Source organism: Maniola jurtina, chromosome W (genome assembly GCF_905333055.1).
Source record: "Maniola jurtina chromosome W, ilManJurt1.1, whole genome shotgun sequence".
In the NCBI taxonomy this organism is placed as follows: domain Eukaryota; kingdom Metazoa; phylum Arthropoda; class Insecta; order Lepidoptera; family Nymphalidae; genus Maniola; species Maniola jurtina.
In genome coordinates this window covers 7,054,738-7,071,897 of record NC_060057.1, presented here as the reverse complement: position 1 = coordinate 7,071,897, position 17,160 = coordinate 7,054,738, and the positions used below count along the sequence as shown (strand labels likewise).

The 17,160-nt window shown below is 37.8% G+C and overlaps 1 protein-coding gene across 1 annotated transcript; it reads right to left on the bottom strand.

Annotated features, from left to right (window-relative positions):
- Window positions 1-1,939: 1,939 nt before the first annotated feature.
- Window positions 1,940-13,906, bottom strand: LOC123879858. The gene is made up of 8 exons (XM_045927749.1): window positions 13,863-13,906; window positions 13,009-13,244; window positions 9,647-10,664; window positions 9,119-9,135; window positions 4,055-4,738; window positions 3,171-3,275; window positions 2,015-2,216; window positions 1,940-1,958 (listed from the first exon to the last, which is right to left on the bottom strand). Exons 1-8 carry the CDS (start codon window positions 13,904-13,906, stop codon window positions 1,940-1,942), a joined length of 2,325 nt encoding a protein of 774 aa, XP_045783705.1.
- Between the last annotated feature and the right edge of the window lie 3,254 nt (window positions 13,907-17,160).

The window sequence follows — 17,160 nt, the reverse complement described above, 5'->3', positions numbered from 1 at the left end:
TGCCATGTCGACCTGTCGCATAGGTACAATAACAATTACATTTACATATAGGACTAAGTACTGCCTAAAATTAAATTCAAACATTTTAACACAAAATAAATCTAGAAATAGTTGATTTCACGTACAAAGGCGATATTTAAACTGTACCTACCATAACCGGATCACGCGTTTTTAAAATTTTTATCTGTCTGTCTGTTTAATGGGCTAATCTTCGGAACGGCTGAACCTATTTTGGCGGGAATTTCGCAGATAAGTGGAGGATCAACCATGGAGTAACATAGGCTACTTTTTAACTGACTTTCAAAAATTGAGGAGTTGTGTTTTTCTACCTATGTAAAAAATGACGATTTGTGAACCGATTTTCGTGTTTTTAATCGACAGAGGCACTAAGCGACATTTTTCCATTAAAAATTTGGATTCCGACTCCTCAATCCTGATGCTGCAGGGGATCTGACCAATCCACGCAGGCGAAGCTGCGGGCATCTAGTTATAAATATGTACTCACCACGGTGGTCCAATCGTCTTTTTACGTGAAACGAACTGTCACTTGTCAGTCATGCAAAAATCGTGACGCCCAGCTCACATTATCCCAGTTAGCAATCTTCACTTGATTGGAGTGCTACTGGAATAATATGAACCCGCAGTTAATGTAAAGAGTAATTTATAAAAATAGTTTAAAGCGGTCCCGCCGAGTAAGAACGATTTATTTATCCTCTGGTAAACAACCGTTTTTTATTACACATATCATACAAAAAATAATTGTGAATAAAAAATAATATACACATAAGTCCAAAAATAAGATTTTAAAGCACAAGCATTTCAAACTTAAAAAAATTCTAAAACAATCATCCATGCTTAATATTGTAATGCGAAAGTGTGTCTGTCTGTATGTCTGCTACTTTTTATCCCGGAAAATCAAAGAGTTCCCACGGGATTCCCAAAAACCGATCCGCTTAACCGATTTGTATGAAATTTGGAACCGAGGTAGCTTGCGCCCCTGTAATTGATATAGGCAACTTTTTATCCCGGAAAATCAAACAGTTCCCACGGGATCTAAAAAAGCTAAATCTACGCGGACGAAGTCGCGGGCAACCTCTAGTTAATAATAATTGTGCTGGGTAAAATCTTAGCACAATAAATATAGAAATGTCATAAATGGTTTTTTTTAATTTTCAAAATATGCATCCTTGTAAGCGAGTGTATCGGTTCACACTTCACTGGTTTTTAAAGTAAAAATCATGTTTTAAAGCCGATTCACACGCGCGCACGTACACTTGACACGCGTGTAGCCAAAGACATAACTACACGCATTACGTCTACGCGAACGTTCACGCCACGCAAGCGGTACACGCATTACGTCTACGCGAACGATCACGCCACGCAAGCGGTATACCATGTCTCATATTACAACGCAATGATACGCGCTACGTCTACGCAGACGCGGCCTGTGTGGCCGGCGCTTTCAACATGACGTGTTGAAAACAGTACCAATCACAGTGTACAAGACATTGCAAAACATCATGTGTTGTTTTTCCATAATAGTTTAAATTTGAATGCCCACTTTAATCTATTTTAAATTTACTCTTCTTTTATTACCATTTAGCTTAGCTTCACTTTTCTGCTTAGGTCTCATACTTTCTGATGACATAGTGAGATTCGTAAATGAGTTGTTTAATTTAGCTATTCTTTTCTGCTTTTAAGTCTCATACTTTCTCTAGATGTATTATTCTTATGAGATTGATCTTCTGGTGACTTGGTGTTGTTTGCAGCGGAGTTACTTAAGCTAGCTTCTCTTTTCTGCTTAAGCCTCATACTTGCTCGAGATGTATTACATTTATGAGATGGTGTATTATTCCTTTTACTGGAAGCTGTTCTTGGTTTAGGCTTTTGCTGACGTTTTTGGTTATTTGCTTTGTTTGAAACTTTATAAGTGTCACTTTTATTGTTTGTTGTCTTTTCTGTTTGAATATTTGCTTTCTTACTTTTCGAGCGTGAACGGGTACTTTTATTCAACTTATTTTCATTTATATTCTCTTTATTTTCTTGCTGATTATTATCAAGCATCTTACTTTTTAATTTTTGAGTGTCATCAGATTGTATGCTTTGGGTTATTCCTAGCTTGGACGGATTTCGTTCAGGTAAGGTAGTGTCCATAGGTTTCTTTTTAGCACCAATTTTATTCGTACCATTCATTAAAAACTGTGAGCCACTAGGAACTGAAAAGAAAAGCATATTAATGTATTGGTAACATAACAAATAAAAATCAGGGAGATATGATAACCCACCTAACATAGTTATCTTACTTTGAAAATTGTAAACACTAATTATTTGTTCATGAACACATTTGAATTTTTTTTTTGTGATGTAACCACAAATTCACGGTTTTCGGATTTTTTCCTTCATTTGTGCTGTAAGACCTACCTACCTGTCAAATTTCATGATTCTAGGTCAACGGGAAGTACATTATAGGTTTTCTTAACAGACACAGCAGATGAACAGACAGACAACAAAGTGATCCTATAAGGGTTCCATTTTTCCTTTAGAGGTACGGAACCCTAATAAAAAAACCAATATCACACTTCACAACAGATATCAGCCAGATCTGTTTTTGTACCATATACCTTGTGTTCAGATTGGACTACTTGTTTTGCACACACTATTCGTAACATTTTCAATTGAAGCAATTTTTTTAAAAATTATCTATATCTATACTAATAAATAAAATTGGAGTGTCTGTCTGTAATTTCGAAATAACTACCACATATTAAGGTCATATGGTTATTTGAACGATACTATAACTGAATCACACGTTTTTAAAATTTTTGTCTGTCTGTCTGTCTGTTTGAAAAGGCTAATCTTCGGAACGGCTGAACCGATTTTAACGGGATTTTCACATACAAGTAGAGGATTGACCAGGGTGTAACATAGGCTACTTTTTTAACCGACTTTCAAGAAGGGAGTTGTGTTTTTCTACCTATGTACATCGAAATCTCCGAGATTTCTGAACCGATTTGCGTCATTTCTTTTTTAATCGATAGAGGAACTTTGCGACATTGTTTCAAAAAAAATTTGGATTCCAACTGCTCAATCCTGATGCTGCAGGGGATCTGACCAATCCACGCGGGCGAAGCTGCGGGCATCAGCTAGTTACTTAATAAAAGGAATCATACTTGGGTCTTTCTCCAATTTCTTTTGTGAAGTTTGAGTTACTACGTCCTCCATGTCACTTTCAAAGTCAGTATCCCAAAAACTTTTCACTGTTCTCCTCTTTGGATCTGTAAAAATAATATTTTGAATTTGTGTTACCGTGTTATTACTGAACACAGCAAATGGCCTGTAGTATGGCAATATCATCCTTGTACATAATGAACCCCTCAAAAGAACACCGAAAATAATTTTGATCTGTGTTGCATGAACCTGAATGTCCACCACAATGACCATCAGTTTGACAACAGTCATATCATAAATATTTTGTATATTATATGGTATCCATACTCAATATTATAAATGCGAAAGTGTATCGCTCTGTCCGTCTGCTAGCTTTTCACGGTTCATCTGTTTAACCGATTTTGATAAAATATGGTATAGAGTTAGCTTACATCCCAGGAATAGCTACTTTTTACATCCATATAGACATTCCACGGGCATTATCCAGTTTTTTTTAAACAGATTGTTATTTGCCACAGCCTTGGCCAAGTGGAAGGACTTAATGGCAGTAACCTGTGACCCAAAAGTTCCCATACACCAAAAAGGACTGGTTTACATGAGCATCATAAGACCCATTATTGTCTCTTCAAACTATGTGGGCCCAACGGGCCAGAGGAAAAAACGGTGAATTGTCATCGTACAAGCAAATGCATGTGCTAACGGTTTACGAAGGCTGCAGATTGTGCAAAGTGGAAGTGACTTGGCAGGCAAGCGAGCCTGGCGTAAACCAGGGCAAACGCTAGGAGGAAGAATTTGTATTACTATATACTAGTTATCTCAAACTTGTAAAAAGGCCAATTTTTATAAAAACTGTTCATGTACATTACATACTTACATTACAACTTACATTGTTTTTCACTCAGTTCAGTGTAGTCTCCTATCACATTAGGTGTTTCTTTTGTTTTCTGTAATGTTGCTTTGCATACTGAGGCAGGAGCTTTTTGGTTTTTCTTTGGAACATCAGCTAAATCCGGCGCTTTGTTAGAGTCCTTATTTACTTGTTTTGTTTTCCCCTTGTCTTTTTCTAGGGCATTAAATATTTCCTCATCAGTGAAAGTCTCACTTATATCATCCATATCAGTCAGAGATATGACATCCCACTTTTTGTCTTTCATCTGGGTACATTTACTGGTTTCCTTTTTATTTGTTAAATTTGTATTATTCCGAGTTCGATTTTTCTTCTGGAAGAATTTATGTAACAAATCCATGAAATTGTTATCACTAACGTCACGGCTCAAACAAGACTGTGGTGTAAGCTTTCTGACTTTATTTTTTTCTCTGCACGTCCGCAATGTCTTTGTTTGGGGACTATTTACATCCGAGTTGTCATTACTAACATTATTTTCAACTATGTCCAGTGTTTGTGTAAATAGTTTTCGTTTTGTGAAACTAGGTTTCATAGACACGTTAGTAGAGTTGTACATTGTATCAGCCACAGTGTTGTTATTGGTTGTGTCATGATTCTGTAATGGTTGTTTTGTATGCTTATTGGTGTCTGATTTCTCTTCTGAAATAACTATTTGAGGAGTTTCTTTCAATAGATTAATAATAATAATAATAATAATCTTTATTGTTTCCCCATAAAAAATTACAACAAGAAATTAGGTTAAGCCACTGATGCCTAAAATAAGTTGTACACTTGTGTTATAGGCATCAGGGCTCTCCCCTTACAGAATTTAAGATTATGTTATGGTGAAGTTTAATATATACCTACATATATACATACTAGATGACCTCTCTCGGAAATAGACTAATATAGTACCTATAATGTATGTCTGCTATCTGTGTGTGTATGTGTGTATATGAGAGAGGGTGTGTAAGATACAATAGTGTGAAAAGTTTCGAGGGTATTTAGATGAAATCTATAACTTCAGTTTGTATAAGTTATTTAAAAGTGGTAAGTAAATTTTCGGTGTCTTCATAAGATAATTTATGTAAGTATGAAATTAGTGTTTTTTTGCAATTAGTTCTATTTAGTGGGTAGATATGTGTCAATGCATTAACTTTATTATATATATGAGGCCCCTGGAAGCAGTAAAATTTTTCAATGAAAGCTGTTTTTAATTTATGTGGTATGCTTGCTACTTTATGTATTCTACGATTGTTTAGATGAGAAGCGTCATACGTTAGTTCACTATGCTGTTTCAATAATATACTCAATATGAACAACTTTCTTACTGAAAGAACTTCACAATCTTTATAAAGCAAAAATGTTGGGTACCGAAACGGGCGAAAAGTGGACACCTTTAAAATTGTGCGTTGACCAACTTCAGCTTTCATTAAGATTGTTTTAGACGCTTTAATATTTTAGGTTCAACTACATGCCTAAGATTTTTGAAAATGTAGATCATTTTATTCAGTCTACTCCTTAGTATATTGATATGTTGCTTAAAATTTAAGTGACAGTCTAGGGTCACACCCAAATATTTTATATGCTGAACTTTTTCCAATGTTGGACAACTGCAAGGGAAAATATTAGAATGAGAGCATGAGTGAGCTACTATATGGAGATTATCGGGGAAGTTAACAGTTTGACGTATTGAAAAGGTGATATATTTGGTTTTATTAATGTTTAGGGACAGAATGTTATCATGAAGCCATTTAGTAACAGTGTCAAAACCCTCTTGCGCTGCCTCAAACACCTCCTTCCAAGAGTCCGCAGCAAAGACAAGTGCAGTGTCATCCGCATACGAAACAATTTGCCCCTGTCTCAGTTGCAAGCGAGTAAGGTAATCAATGTAGATAAGAAAAAGAGTAGGTCCCAATATGCTGCCTTGAGGCACCCCATGCGTAACCATCAGGTCAGTACTTGTGTAGGACTCCACTCTAACACATTGTACTCTATCTGCTAGGTAATCTTTAAATAGTTTCAGCTGAAGACCTCTGATACCGATGCATTCAAGCTTATCAAGTAAGACTGGGATGGATACGGTATCAAAGGCCTTAGCCAAGTCTAAAAAGATACATATGCATTTTTTACCCTGATCGAGACTGTTAGCTATATAGTTTGTTAAGGTATGTACTGCATCATCCGTTGATTTACCGTGTCTAAAGCCAAATTGATTTTGAGATAAGAGATTATTATTTTCTAAAAATTGCACCAATCTTGTATTTATTATTTTTTCCAAAATTTTAGATAATGATGGCAAAATAGAGATTGGTCGATAGTTGCTAATGTTATTTTTGTCCGCATTTTTAAAAATTGGTCGAACCTCAGACTTTTTTAGGGCTTTTGGAAAAATGCCTTTCTGCAGGCAGCAATTGAAGATGTGAGTTATTGTAGGAATTAAATGATTCTTACAATTTTTAAGTAACTTATTATTGATTCCATCCCATCCTACTGTACATTCATTTTTTAGATTTTTAATAATATTATTTATTTCCGCTTCGTCCGTATCTAGTAGCACAAAAGATTTTAATTTATTTCGGGATGCTCGATCCAATCTGGATGCATTATCACTCACACAGTCAAAACCTTCAGCTAATTTTCTACCAACGTTAATAAAATAGTGATTAATATGTTCAACCGATAACTGTGGGGAGTCTTTAAGCGTTAGTAATTCTTTATTATACCCTATTTGCTTTGGGGAATTTATCATATTTTTAAGGACATTCCATAGCTTTTTATTGTCATTTTTGGCCATATTCACCTGTTCTTTCTCATAATTTCTTTTAATTTTTTTCAAAAGAGAATTACAGAAATTTCTGTAACGTTTATAAATAAGACTTATTTTTTCGTTTTCTGGAGAGCACTTGGCTTTCTTGTGCAGTTTATCTCTATGTCTTATGCATCTAAGAAGTCCAGGTGTAATCCATGGTTTGATAATTTTTTTCCGCCTTGACAATGTGACTATTTGAGTATTGTTATTAATAGCAGTGCTCAATGTATTTATTAGGTGATTTAAAGCAGAATTTGGGTCCGGATCGTTTAACAGTGGAGTTAAATCACTATTTAATATGTCTGAATATAATTTTTCTGTATTAATTTTTTTAATATGGGTGATGGCATACTGAGTAATAGGTTGTTTTATTTGCATATTTAAAATTACAGGCTTATGATCAGTTATTTGTGTTTGTGGAACTAATGCTGTGGAAGGATTTTTTGTTTTTAGCAACACATGGTCAATACATGATCCACTAACATCTCTCGTTACAAAACTATGAGCAGGTAATAAGCCATGAAATGCAGTAAGGTTAAGATATTTTTCTGAATTAGAGTCCATTTTATCTGCAATGAGATCTATATTAATATCCCCTATAATCACAATGTTATTGCAATTTGAATATTTTTGAAGTAAGCTATCCAAAGAGGCTAAAAAGTTGTCAATATTTTTGTATGATGGAGAACGGTAGATCGCGATTACAACCATGTTTCGAAGTTTTATCACTAGACAGTTTCCATCTTGAAATGAGGGTAGTTCAGTTATAACGTCATGTTGTTCTTTAATATATATTACTATGCCATCATTTTGGTTTTTGTGGTTATTTGATGACATTGAATTGTAGCCAGTAATAGGCGGCAGAGACACTGTGTTCCCGAGCCAACACTCCGTAAGAATGATTAAATCTAGTTCTATATTAAGTCTGGACATTAAGACCTCAAAACCATTAAAATTGCAATTTATGCTACGTATATTTTGTGTGATCATTGTGAAAGTCGAATTTCTTTTAAAATTAATATACCTATAACATTCTTCAACATCACAAATTATGCTCTTTGATACAGACACATTGTCTAGGTCATTTAGTATTTCATTGAGGCTATTTAGCATTAAACGAAAAATAAAAGTATTGCCTCAGTAAATTTTGTCGTCTTATGACTTTGTAGAAAACAATTGTAAGGTTTGGCCAAGATGAGTAAAAATTATGGAAAGATGTATGGTAAAATTTGTGATAAAAATTGTAAAATGTAATAAAATGCACGATTTTGTATAATAGTGTAAATAAGTGTACAAGTGTAGAATGTATATTATTTAAGGTTAAATTAATTATAATATATAAGTAGCACTTTTTAAGTCTTAAATCTAGTCATTCTTTCTTTCTAAGTTTTTCGAGGTCCGCTTCCGAACTGATTTTAATCTGCGAGGATTTTTCATCTTTACGTAGATATACAATTCCTCTCGACGTCCAGCAAAAAGTGTAGTTATAATTTTTTTGAAAATTTCTCGCCAAGTAGAAAAGCTTCTGAGTATTGTGTGTCAGAGTTTCGGAAATGAAAATAGGTTTTTTTGATCCAGTGTAGTTTAGATGAGACGTATTTAGTTTCTCATTCTTGGATTTTGATTTGTTAAAAGTCTTGACTTTACTTATTATTCTTTCCTTGAGGATGGCACTGGAAAATTCAGCTATTATAGGGTTTGAGCCATCTTTTGCGTTTATCCTATACACTTCTCGAATATCCGAGACACTCAGGTCCATATTTAATGCCCTACTAAGACATTGAACACTCTCCAAAATATTTTCTTTGGTTTCTCCGCTTTTTTTCGGGATATTTCGTATTTCTAATCCTGTAGCCCTAGATTTTCGCTCCAAGTTTTCAATTTTTTCTTCCAGTTGATGAATAATTTGTTTGTCTTGTTTTCTCTCTGATTCAATGGTGTTAATGCGGGATAAAAACTCATCATACTTGCTTGACATAGTGTCGACACTTTTCTTTAGGTCCTCATTTTGCTCCCTTAAATTATTAATTGAGCTTTTTAATTCCTGAAAGAGCTTCGCTTGCTGCCGTGAAAAAGAACTAAACATTTCGCTTATGTAAGACATAGTATCTAAGTCAACTCCGTCCATTTTCCTTTTTTTGCGCTCGGTAATATTATACAATCCAAGCGTAGGCAAGTTAGGTGCTGAGTCGCCATGTTGTAACTTCGCACCTATAACAGTGCGTTCAAAAGTCATTTTCGGCTGCGCCTGCGCTTCGTCTGTGGGGGTCTGCGGCAGGGGAGAGGTGGGAGTTGAGCTGAATTCGTCCGACATTATAATAGCGAGCCTTCAGTTACCAGGAGTTTATAAAAACATGTAAATACGTCTTGTCAATATTGGATGCCTTCAGAACAGGTGCAGAGATCTCATTTAAATGGTCAATATCGAGAGATTTCATATAATGAGTGTGTCCGTCCAGTATATGTTGAGCTCAGTTTGTTAGTGTGAAGCGGTAATTGTAGAAATACCTATGTCTCTTTTGTTCCTGTTTTTCTTTAATGACCATTGGAACGTTGTCTCTCTTCAAGCATGCATAGGTAATATTTAGGTAGTGATGATAATACTTGACTCACGTGTTTGTGTGCGCTTGTGAGGACAAAGATCGAATGCGATGCACTTTATGCACTCCTAATATTTCACCACTATTATTTTTGATATAAAATGTTAAATAATTTTTAGATTTAAGCGCGACGCAGAGAACGCGTCTATACACTTCCGTGGTCCGGAGGGGAGAGGAGACAATGGTTCAACATTGCCAACCAAAGGCTGAGTTGATTTTGCAATCAATATTTCTGGTTCATTGTCTCTCATAAGAATCCCAAATTTTCGTACAGGTAAAAGAGGTTTCTTAAAATTAAAGTCTTTTTTAGTATTTGTTGTGATCTGTTTCATTCTTTTTGAAGATGCAATTTTATTTTGCTTCACAGGTGATGTAGTTAATTTTTTTCTCTTACTTTCAGGATAGCTAATATTCTCTGTTTCAAGAGCTCTTTTCTTCTGTAATGTATTGGAATGTGTTAGATTGCCTCTACTTGTACTCGGTGGTAAGATCTCTTCACTTTCAATATCTGATTCTTCAATTCTGTTGTTACTTGCAGATTCTTTCTGTGGAGCCGTTTTTGATTTAACTTTGTAAGATATTTCATAAGTTGGATTCACATTAGACATGTTAAACCTTTGAATTGGTAGAAGTAGTGAGGTATCTTTTGCTAGACAGTCTTTTAGGGTCACAACTGATGCACTTTGCGATTCACTGCATTGATCTTTTCGTGTTTCTGATACTTTAGGGTATCTATTGTCATGTGTAACATTCTGCTGTTTATGATGAGGCATAAAACTATGATTAACATTTCTGCTATGGGTAGTTAGTAAATTCCTAAAAGAATTCTGTCCAAAGTTTTCTGTACAGTCTGTGTAATTGTTATTTTCCCTCACTTGTGTTGTAAATTTATTCAAATCCATCCTTGGCGGTCTTGCAACAGCTTTTGGCATGTTCCGTGTATAAACTGCTGATCTAGTTGGTCTACAATCATCACTACTTAGTGAAGAATTACTTCCTTCAGCTCCTGACTCACCATCTAAATTTCTTCTGCAGAATTTTAAAAACTTTAAGTTTCTCCTCTTAGCAATTCTTTTCCGCATCTGACTTTTTTTAAATGTGTTGTAGGCTTCATTTATCATTCGTTCATCATTTTTATTAAATTTATAATTTTTTAAAGCTAATGCTATATCTACAGCACTCACAGTTGTGTTGGAGCCTGAAAAAATTACATTTTACTAGTTTCATTTTTAAAGAAACCTACAAAAATAACATACTCACTTACAATTAACTACTTATATAAAAAAATAAGATAAAATTTAATCACTCCATTCAAATGTAGTTTGAATTTGAATATCAAGCAATCAAACTCATTGTAATTTTGTAGACACATTTTAGAAACTAATAATATCTAAATATGTATGTGGTTCAAAAGAAATTAAACGGGTTGAAAGGTTCAAACATGCATCAAACATGAGAAGGATCAATTTACAATCCACACAGTTATTCTGATATTCAACTTTAAAGCCTGGACATTGATTTTGTCTATTTTCCGGGATAAAATATAGCCTATACGGATTCTGAAGAATCCCTCTAAGTAATGGTAAAAGAAATTTTGAAATCGGTCCAGTAGTTTTTGAGCCTATTCAATACAAACATACAAAAATACAAAGGTTTCCTCTTTATAATATTAGTATAGATAAAATATTAAGAATAAACAATGAAGTGTTTCATAAAGATAAGTAGTTCTACAAAATGAAAAAAAAAAGTGCCTAGCTAAGTTCCTGGCTCCCAAACTAGGTTTCCCTATGACAGTCAAATTGCCATAGTGGTTAGGAAGCCAGTCTTTCCCCTGAACGTGTGTTTTATTTCCTATTTTTAACCCCCGACACAAAAAGAGGGGTGTTATTAGTTTGAGGTGTGTATCTGTCTGTGACAGTAGCTCCTAAACTAATGAACCGATTTTAATTTAGTTTTTTTTTTGTTTGAAAGGTGGCTTGATTGAGAGTGTTCTTAGCTATCATCCAAGAAAATCAGTTCAGCCATTTGAAAGTTATTAGCTCTTCTAGTTACTGTAACCTTCACTTGTCAGGGGTGTTATAAATTTTTCATTTACACTTGTTACTGTGGATGCATTAAACATAGTTTGAGCAAGGGGTTAGTTAAATAAATATTATTGCTTTTTACTTACAAATACTTCGAACTGACATGGGTGTAGCGGTTGCCACATTCGCAAGAAGATGTCGCTTCTAAACCCAATGAATCAACAACGCTCGAAACACTAGATGGCAGCACGGGTAGCCTAATTGAAAACTCAAAATAGAACACGCAACTTTCAATCGCATTGACAGAGCGTTTACCAAATTGCACTATGTATAGAAGTTTCAACGCATAACCGTCGGCCCAGCTGGCGCTACCGAGCACAACACCGCTCGGTTGGGAAATTTCCCTATTGCTACGGTCGAGCACACAGCCACTGCAGCTCCCGCACATTGGTGACAACCGACGTGATGACCCCGACGTGATCGAAGACGGATCGCACACTGCAACCGACTCAAGCGTGGTCACACACACCACCACAAGCAGCCGACGTGATCGAAGACAGATCGCACACCATCACAACCAACTCAAGCGTGGTCACACACACCACCACAAGCAGCCGACGTGATCGAAGACAGATCGCACACCATCACAACCAACTCAAGCGTGGTCACACACCACCACAAGCAGCCGACGTGATCGAAGACAGATCGCACACCATCACAACCAACTCAAGCGTGGTCACACACCACCACAAGCAGCCGACGTGATCGAAGACAGATCGCACACCATCACAACCAACTCAAGCGTGGTCACACACCACCACAAGCAGCCGACGTGATCGAAGACAGATCGCACACCATCACAACCAACTCAAGCGTGGTCACACACCACCACAAGCAGCCGACGTGATTGAAGACGGATCACACATCACCGCAACCAACTCAGCGTGGTCACACACCACCGCAACAGCCGACGTGACCAAAAAGTGGACGCACACCGCACACTGACGCACGGCGCACACCAACGCGGTCAAGGGACGCATCGCGCACACACCGCAACACCCTTGGGCTCGCACGGCGCAGCGCAGCAAGCGTCATCGCACATCAGGGCACAATGGGTCTGCACTCCACCAGCAGATGTCAGCATACAACGCCACTTCTCTGGATGGTTAAGCCAGGCGCCATTCCCCTTGGATGCACAACAACGCCACTTCTCCTCGATACTTCACACCACGACGTCCTCTCAGAGGGGAGTGATGTAGCGGTTGCCACATTCGGAAGAAGATGTCGCTTCTAAACCCAATGAATCAACAACGCTCGAAACACTAGATGGCAGCACGGGTAGCCTAATTGAAAACTCAAAATAGAACACGCAACTTTCAATCGCATTGACAGAGCGTTTACCAAATTGCACTATATATAGAAGTTTCAACGCATAACCGTCGGCCCAGCTGGCGCTACCGAGCACAACACCGCTCGGTTGGGAAATTTCCCTATTGCTACGGTCGAGCACACAGCCACTGCAGCTCCCGCACATGGGTGATCTACATCTCCCATTATTCACAGATCCCCGGAAACTCATAGCACTTTGAGGATTTGATTGTTGATACTGCATTCTAGAATTAGGGAAACTTCTCAGAGACATCGGCGAAGTCTCTTTTCTAGAATACATACTTCTTTGATCAAAAGCCATGAATCGGTTTGGCATGTTAAAGTTTGAATTCATCATGTTATTGTATGAGCCATAATTTGGTTTGGATAATTGAGTATAGAAACCCTGTAAAAAAGAAAATAAAACACTTTCACTATTATATATTTGGGTAATAAGTATAATTGTTATTTTATCTACACTAATATTACAAAGCGGTTAAGTTTGTAAGTTGTTTGGAGGAAGTAATCTCTGGAATTCTAAACTGATTTTGAAAATTTACTTCCTCTGCACAGATTTAGGTTTTTAAAACTCCTATGGGAACACACAGACAGACAGACACACTTTCGCATTTATAGTATTAATTGATTATTTAATCTTTGGACATACTAAATCAATTTTTTTTAACCGATATTTTACTCTTTTTCTCTAATAAAAATCCATATCCATAATCCATACTACTTAATATCTGTCTGTTTATCTGCTAGTTTTTTACGGCCAATTTTGACGAAAGGGAGAAGAAGAATTCGAAATCTTGCAGTATGGTGGTAAAAAATGAAGAGGGAATAAGACCGAAAAGCTCTTGAGCATAGCCTTCAAAACCATTAACTTTAATCACAAAAACCTTATCACTTAATAGTTAAACTTTGTAATGGAATGCACTAACTAGCACACTTTTAGTGAATAGAGTTATTGCGTTATATATCAACTTACAGTATTTTCAGGTTGAAAATTATGTGGCACTAAGTCATCATCAGACGTGTCAGACATTTTGACGACGAATGTCTGTTGTTAGTATTATTTCAAATGTAGTACACCTGCATTGCACCGCGCTATTAAGTTAATAACACTATTCTATTTTCACAAAATTCATGAATTTCTGTGACACGAAGCGTCTCCAAAGTAAGAACTCGTCACTCGATGTTTGTTTGCTGTCGGTTGTTGATAAAACCAAAACTTGAATTTTTTACAAGGGACATTCCAGTGTTGTCAGCGTAGATAATCCACAGTATAACGTTAACGTATACTCTTTGATCCACAGATTTCCACTCGATATATATCGATATTTTTGAGCTATAAGTAAAAGCACCGGTCATGGATAGTGAACCAGTAATGATCACTTTCTGGTGAAATCATCGAAATAATCAAATACCTGTATTTTATTACATCCGTTTACACTTTTTATATGTTAGCAACACCTTTCGCCTATTTTTAGTCTATTTTTAGGAACCAGAAGCGGATTTTATTAAAAAGAAAACAATTATTTAGCCAAAATACATGATTTATTTACAAATAGTTAGGTTATGTTTTTAACAAAGATTAAGAAAACGGAAATATGGAATCAAGAAACAGAGATTTATCTTCTTATGATTTTACTTCACAATAAAACATTAGATTTTAGAATAATCAAATTAAAACAACCAGGCTTACTGCAAATTGCACCGATCATCAAAACGATCTCACCACTCGCTATCCGGCAGACCCAAAACCACATGACAGCTGCCATATTTATTCCGGTTTGATCGGGTGGTGTTGCTACTTGCGAAAAATCATGCTGGTTGTCTGTGGCGGTATCAGGAGGCACCTAATACGGCCTCTCCTGACGCCGTGTCGTCCCCGACACATACTCTTTGCAGTAGTGCCACGGGGGTCATCATCACTTGATGCTGAAGGTGTAGCTTCCGGATCATCAGCGTCTAACGGCATGGATGGGTCGACCGCACGAGGTACTCCTGGAGCCACATCATCGTCGTCATCATTGTCAGAATCTGTTGAACAGATATAAGGGTTATAGTGCATGAAAAAAAAGCCACCAGTTGCCTATTCTTTCATTCATCACCCATCCAAGGCCCTCATTCAGTTATACACACTTAGCTATTTATCACCTAAATCCTTCATACGCTCCTATCAATGGCATACATCTTCAGGCACGTGTCTCACTCATTCTCACACGTCAAAGCCTATCAAGACTACCCCCATACTTAGGAACGTATCTACAGGGCAGAGGCCCTTACGCGTACAATAACGCGTCTGCAAGGCCGAAGCCCACACGCATTCAAAAATGCGTCTGCAAGACCGAAGCCCATACGCATATAACAATGTGTTTGCACGGGCCGAAGCCAGGTGCATACGACAATGCATCTGCAAGGCTGAAGCCCAATAAGTGTACACGTCTGCAAGGCCGAAGCCCACACGCATAAAACAATGCGTCTGCAAGGCCGAAGCCCACACGCATACAACAATGCGTCTGCAAGGCTGAAGCCCAATACGTGTACAACAACTCGTCTGCAAGGCTGAAGCCCACACGCGTGCAACAACGCGTCTGCCCAGGCCTCCGTGACGCGTGCTCAGTGCAACGCATCGACCGCCTCAGTTGCTCATCTCCTCCGACGATACCTCTCGCGTGCAAAGACACGAACATATACACATCTGAGCAACTGTAAACATACAAAAACATTAAAAACCTCACACCTGCTTTCAAAGAAAGCAGCGCAACCCTCTGGACACCTGAATTAAATTTCCCCTTACACTGGGAGTCAATAAAGGTCCAAATACGATTCTTGTTTAAAACCTTGCAAGTGAAAATACTGCAACGAGGCAAAAACATTGCTACCGTAAGTAACTCATGATCGAATTTAGTCAGTAGTAGTAGTTCAGCGTTCATGAACTCGTTACTCCAGTCACTGCAGGGACAGGGACCAAGATCAGGTTATCCAGCCACCGTTGAACTTCCCTTGAGGAGTAAAGCATTACCGTGGTTTGTTTAGTCATAGCATAAAAATAGATTTCGTATGTCAGTCAGAAGTAGGTAGGTACGTAACGGGATCGGGTAGGCCTTTTAATCAGAAGAGTGAGAGCTTTTGGGGGCTATGATTAACAAAACCACGACTTTCATCTTCACCACCACAAAGTAGTTAACTGGCTAAACTTAAAAGAGATATTTAACGTTTGTTGGTTTATGTAATTGACTTACTAAATTCCAAGCTCGGTCGGTTCCTGACTTTACCGAGTGAGTCTCATCAAAATAGTACTCGAAAGCTTAAAGGTAAAATGAGATTGACACCATTGAAAATCGCCAGAAAAGCACGTTACGTGTGTAAACAAGTACCATTCTTTTGTAAAACCACAGGAACGTTATCAAACATCATCACAACCATAAGATTGTTTAAACTGGTAACGGGCATTATCAATTTATCATGTTCTCTCAAAATGTTAAATATTACGTTACTCTATCTTACGAATGTAGGTACTAAAACATTGTGTTACTGTTTCGCATATTGTACGAGATACCTTACATAAAGAAAAATGAGCAAAGCTGGGGCAAGGTATTCACTTTCTATGTTTCCGATGATTCAAAGAAAGTACTTCATCACAACACGTATCGACATTATGAACCATCACTAGGTAAAAATAAGAAAGGTCTTACCAAATCTCAGCTGATTCAAATACAAACAGTCAGCAGCGCGTATATCACCACATGTGACAGCGGGTCTCGATGAGGCACCATAAGGAGGCGCCACGTTTCATAGCAACGTGCGCAGCATAGCACCAGGCGTTACGCTCGCACAGAGCGCCGAAGCTCGAAGCAGCATGCGCGGCGTGAGCGCAGCGAAGCGCCACCACACCAGCGAGCTGTCATGCCCGCAGAGAGCGCAGGAACTCACAGCGGCGTGCGCGGCGAGAGCGCAGCGAAGCGCCACTGCACCAGCGAGCTGTCACGCCCGCGACGAGCGCAGGAGCTCACACGCTGTGACGAGGTCTTCCCAAACCTGGCGGTGTTCATACGCTGCAACGTTGGAGCCCACTCAGACAGTGTTGATGGCGTCTGGACTCGCTGCTGAGAAAGCGGCGGCCCAGGCGAGAAGGGCACAGTAGGTACGCCGCGGCGAACCCGGCGGCGTTGTCGAATGGGAGATTGTATGAGAACAAATAACACGTTTTTTATCATTATTTGACTGTAGGCTACGCTGCTAGGGTCTGAAGGATGTTCACGTGATTTAAGAGATTTGGTTTTATACTTAAAT

Excerpts from the sequence above, each read along its gene's own strand:
- LOC123879858 (XM_045927749.1), bottom strand. The coding sequence starts at position 13,906 with ATGTCTGACACGTCTGATGATGACTTAGTGCCACATAATTTTCA. Across the intron at positions 3,276-4,054 it reads TGAACTGAGTGAAAAACAAT|ATCCAAAGAGGAGAACAGTG; the intron begins GTAAGTTGTAAT and ends TTATTTTTACAG. Across the intron at positions 2,217-3,170 it reads GAAATTGGAGAAAGACCCAA|TTCCTAGTGGCTCACAGTTT; the intron begins GTATGATTCCTT and ends TTTTCTTTTCAG.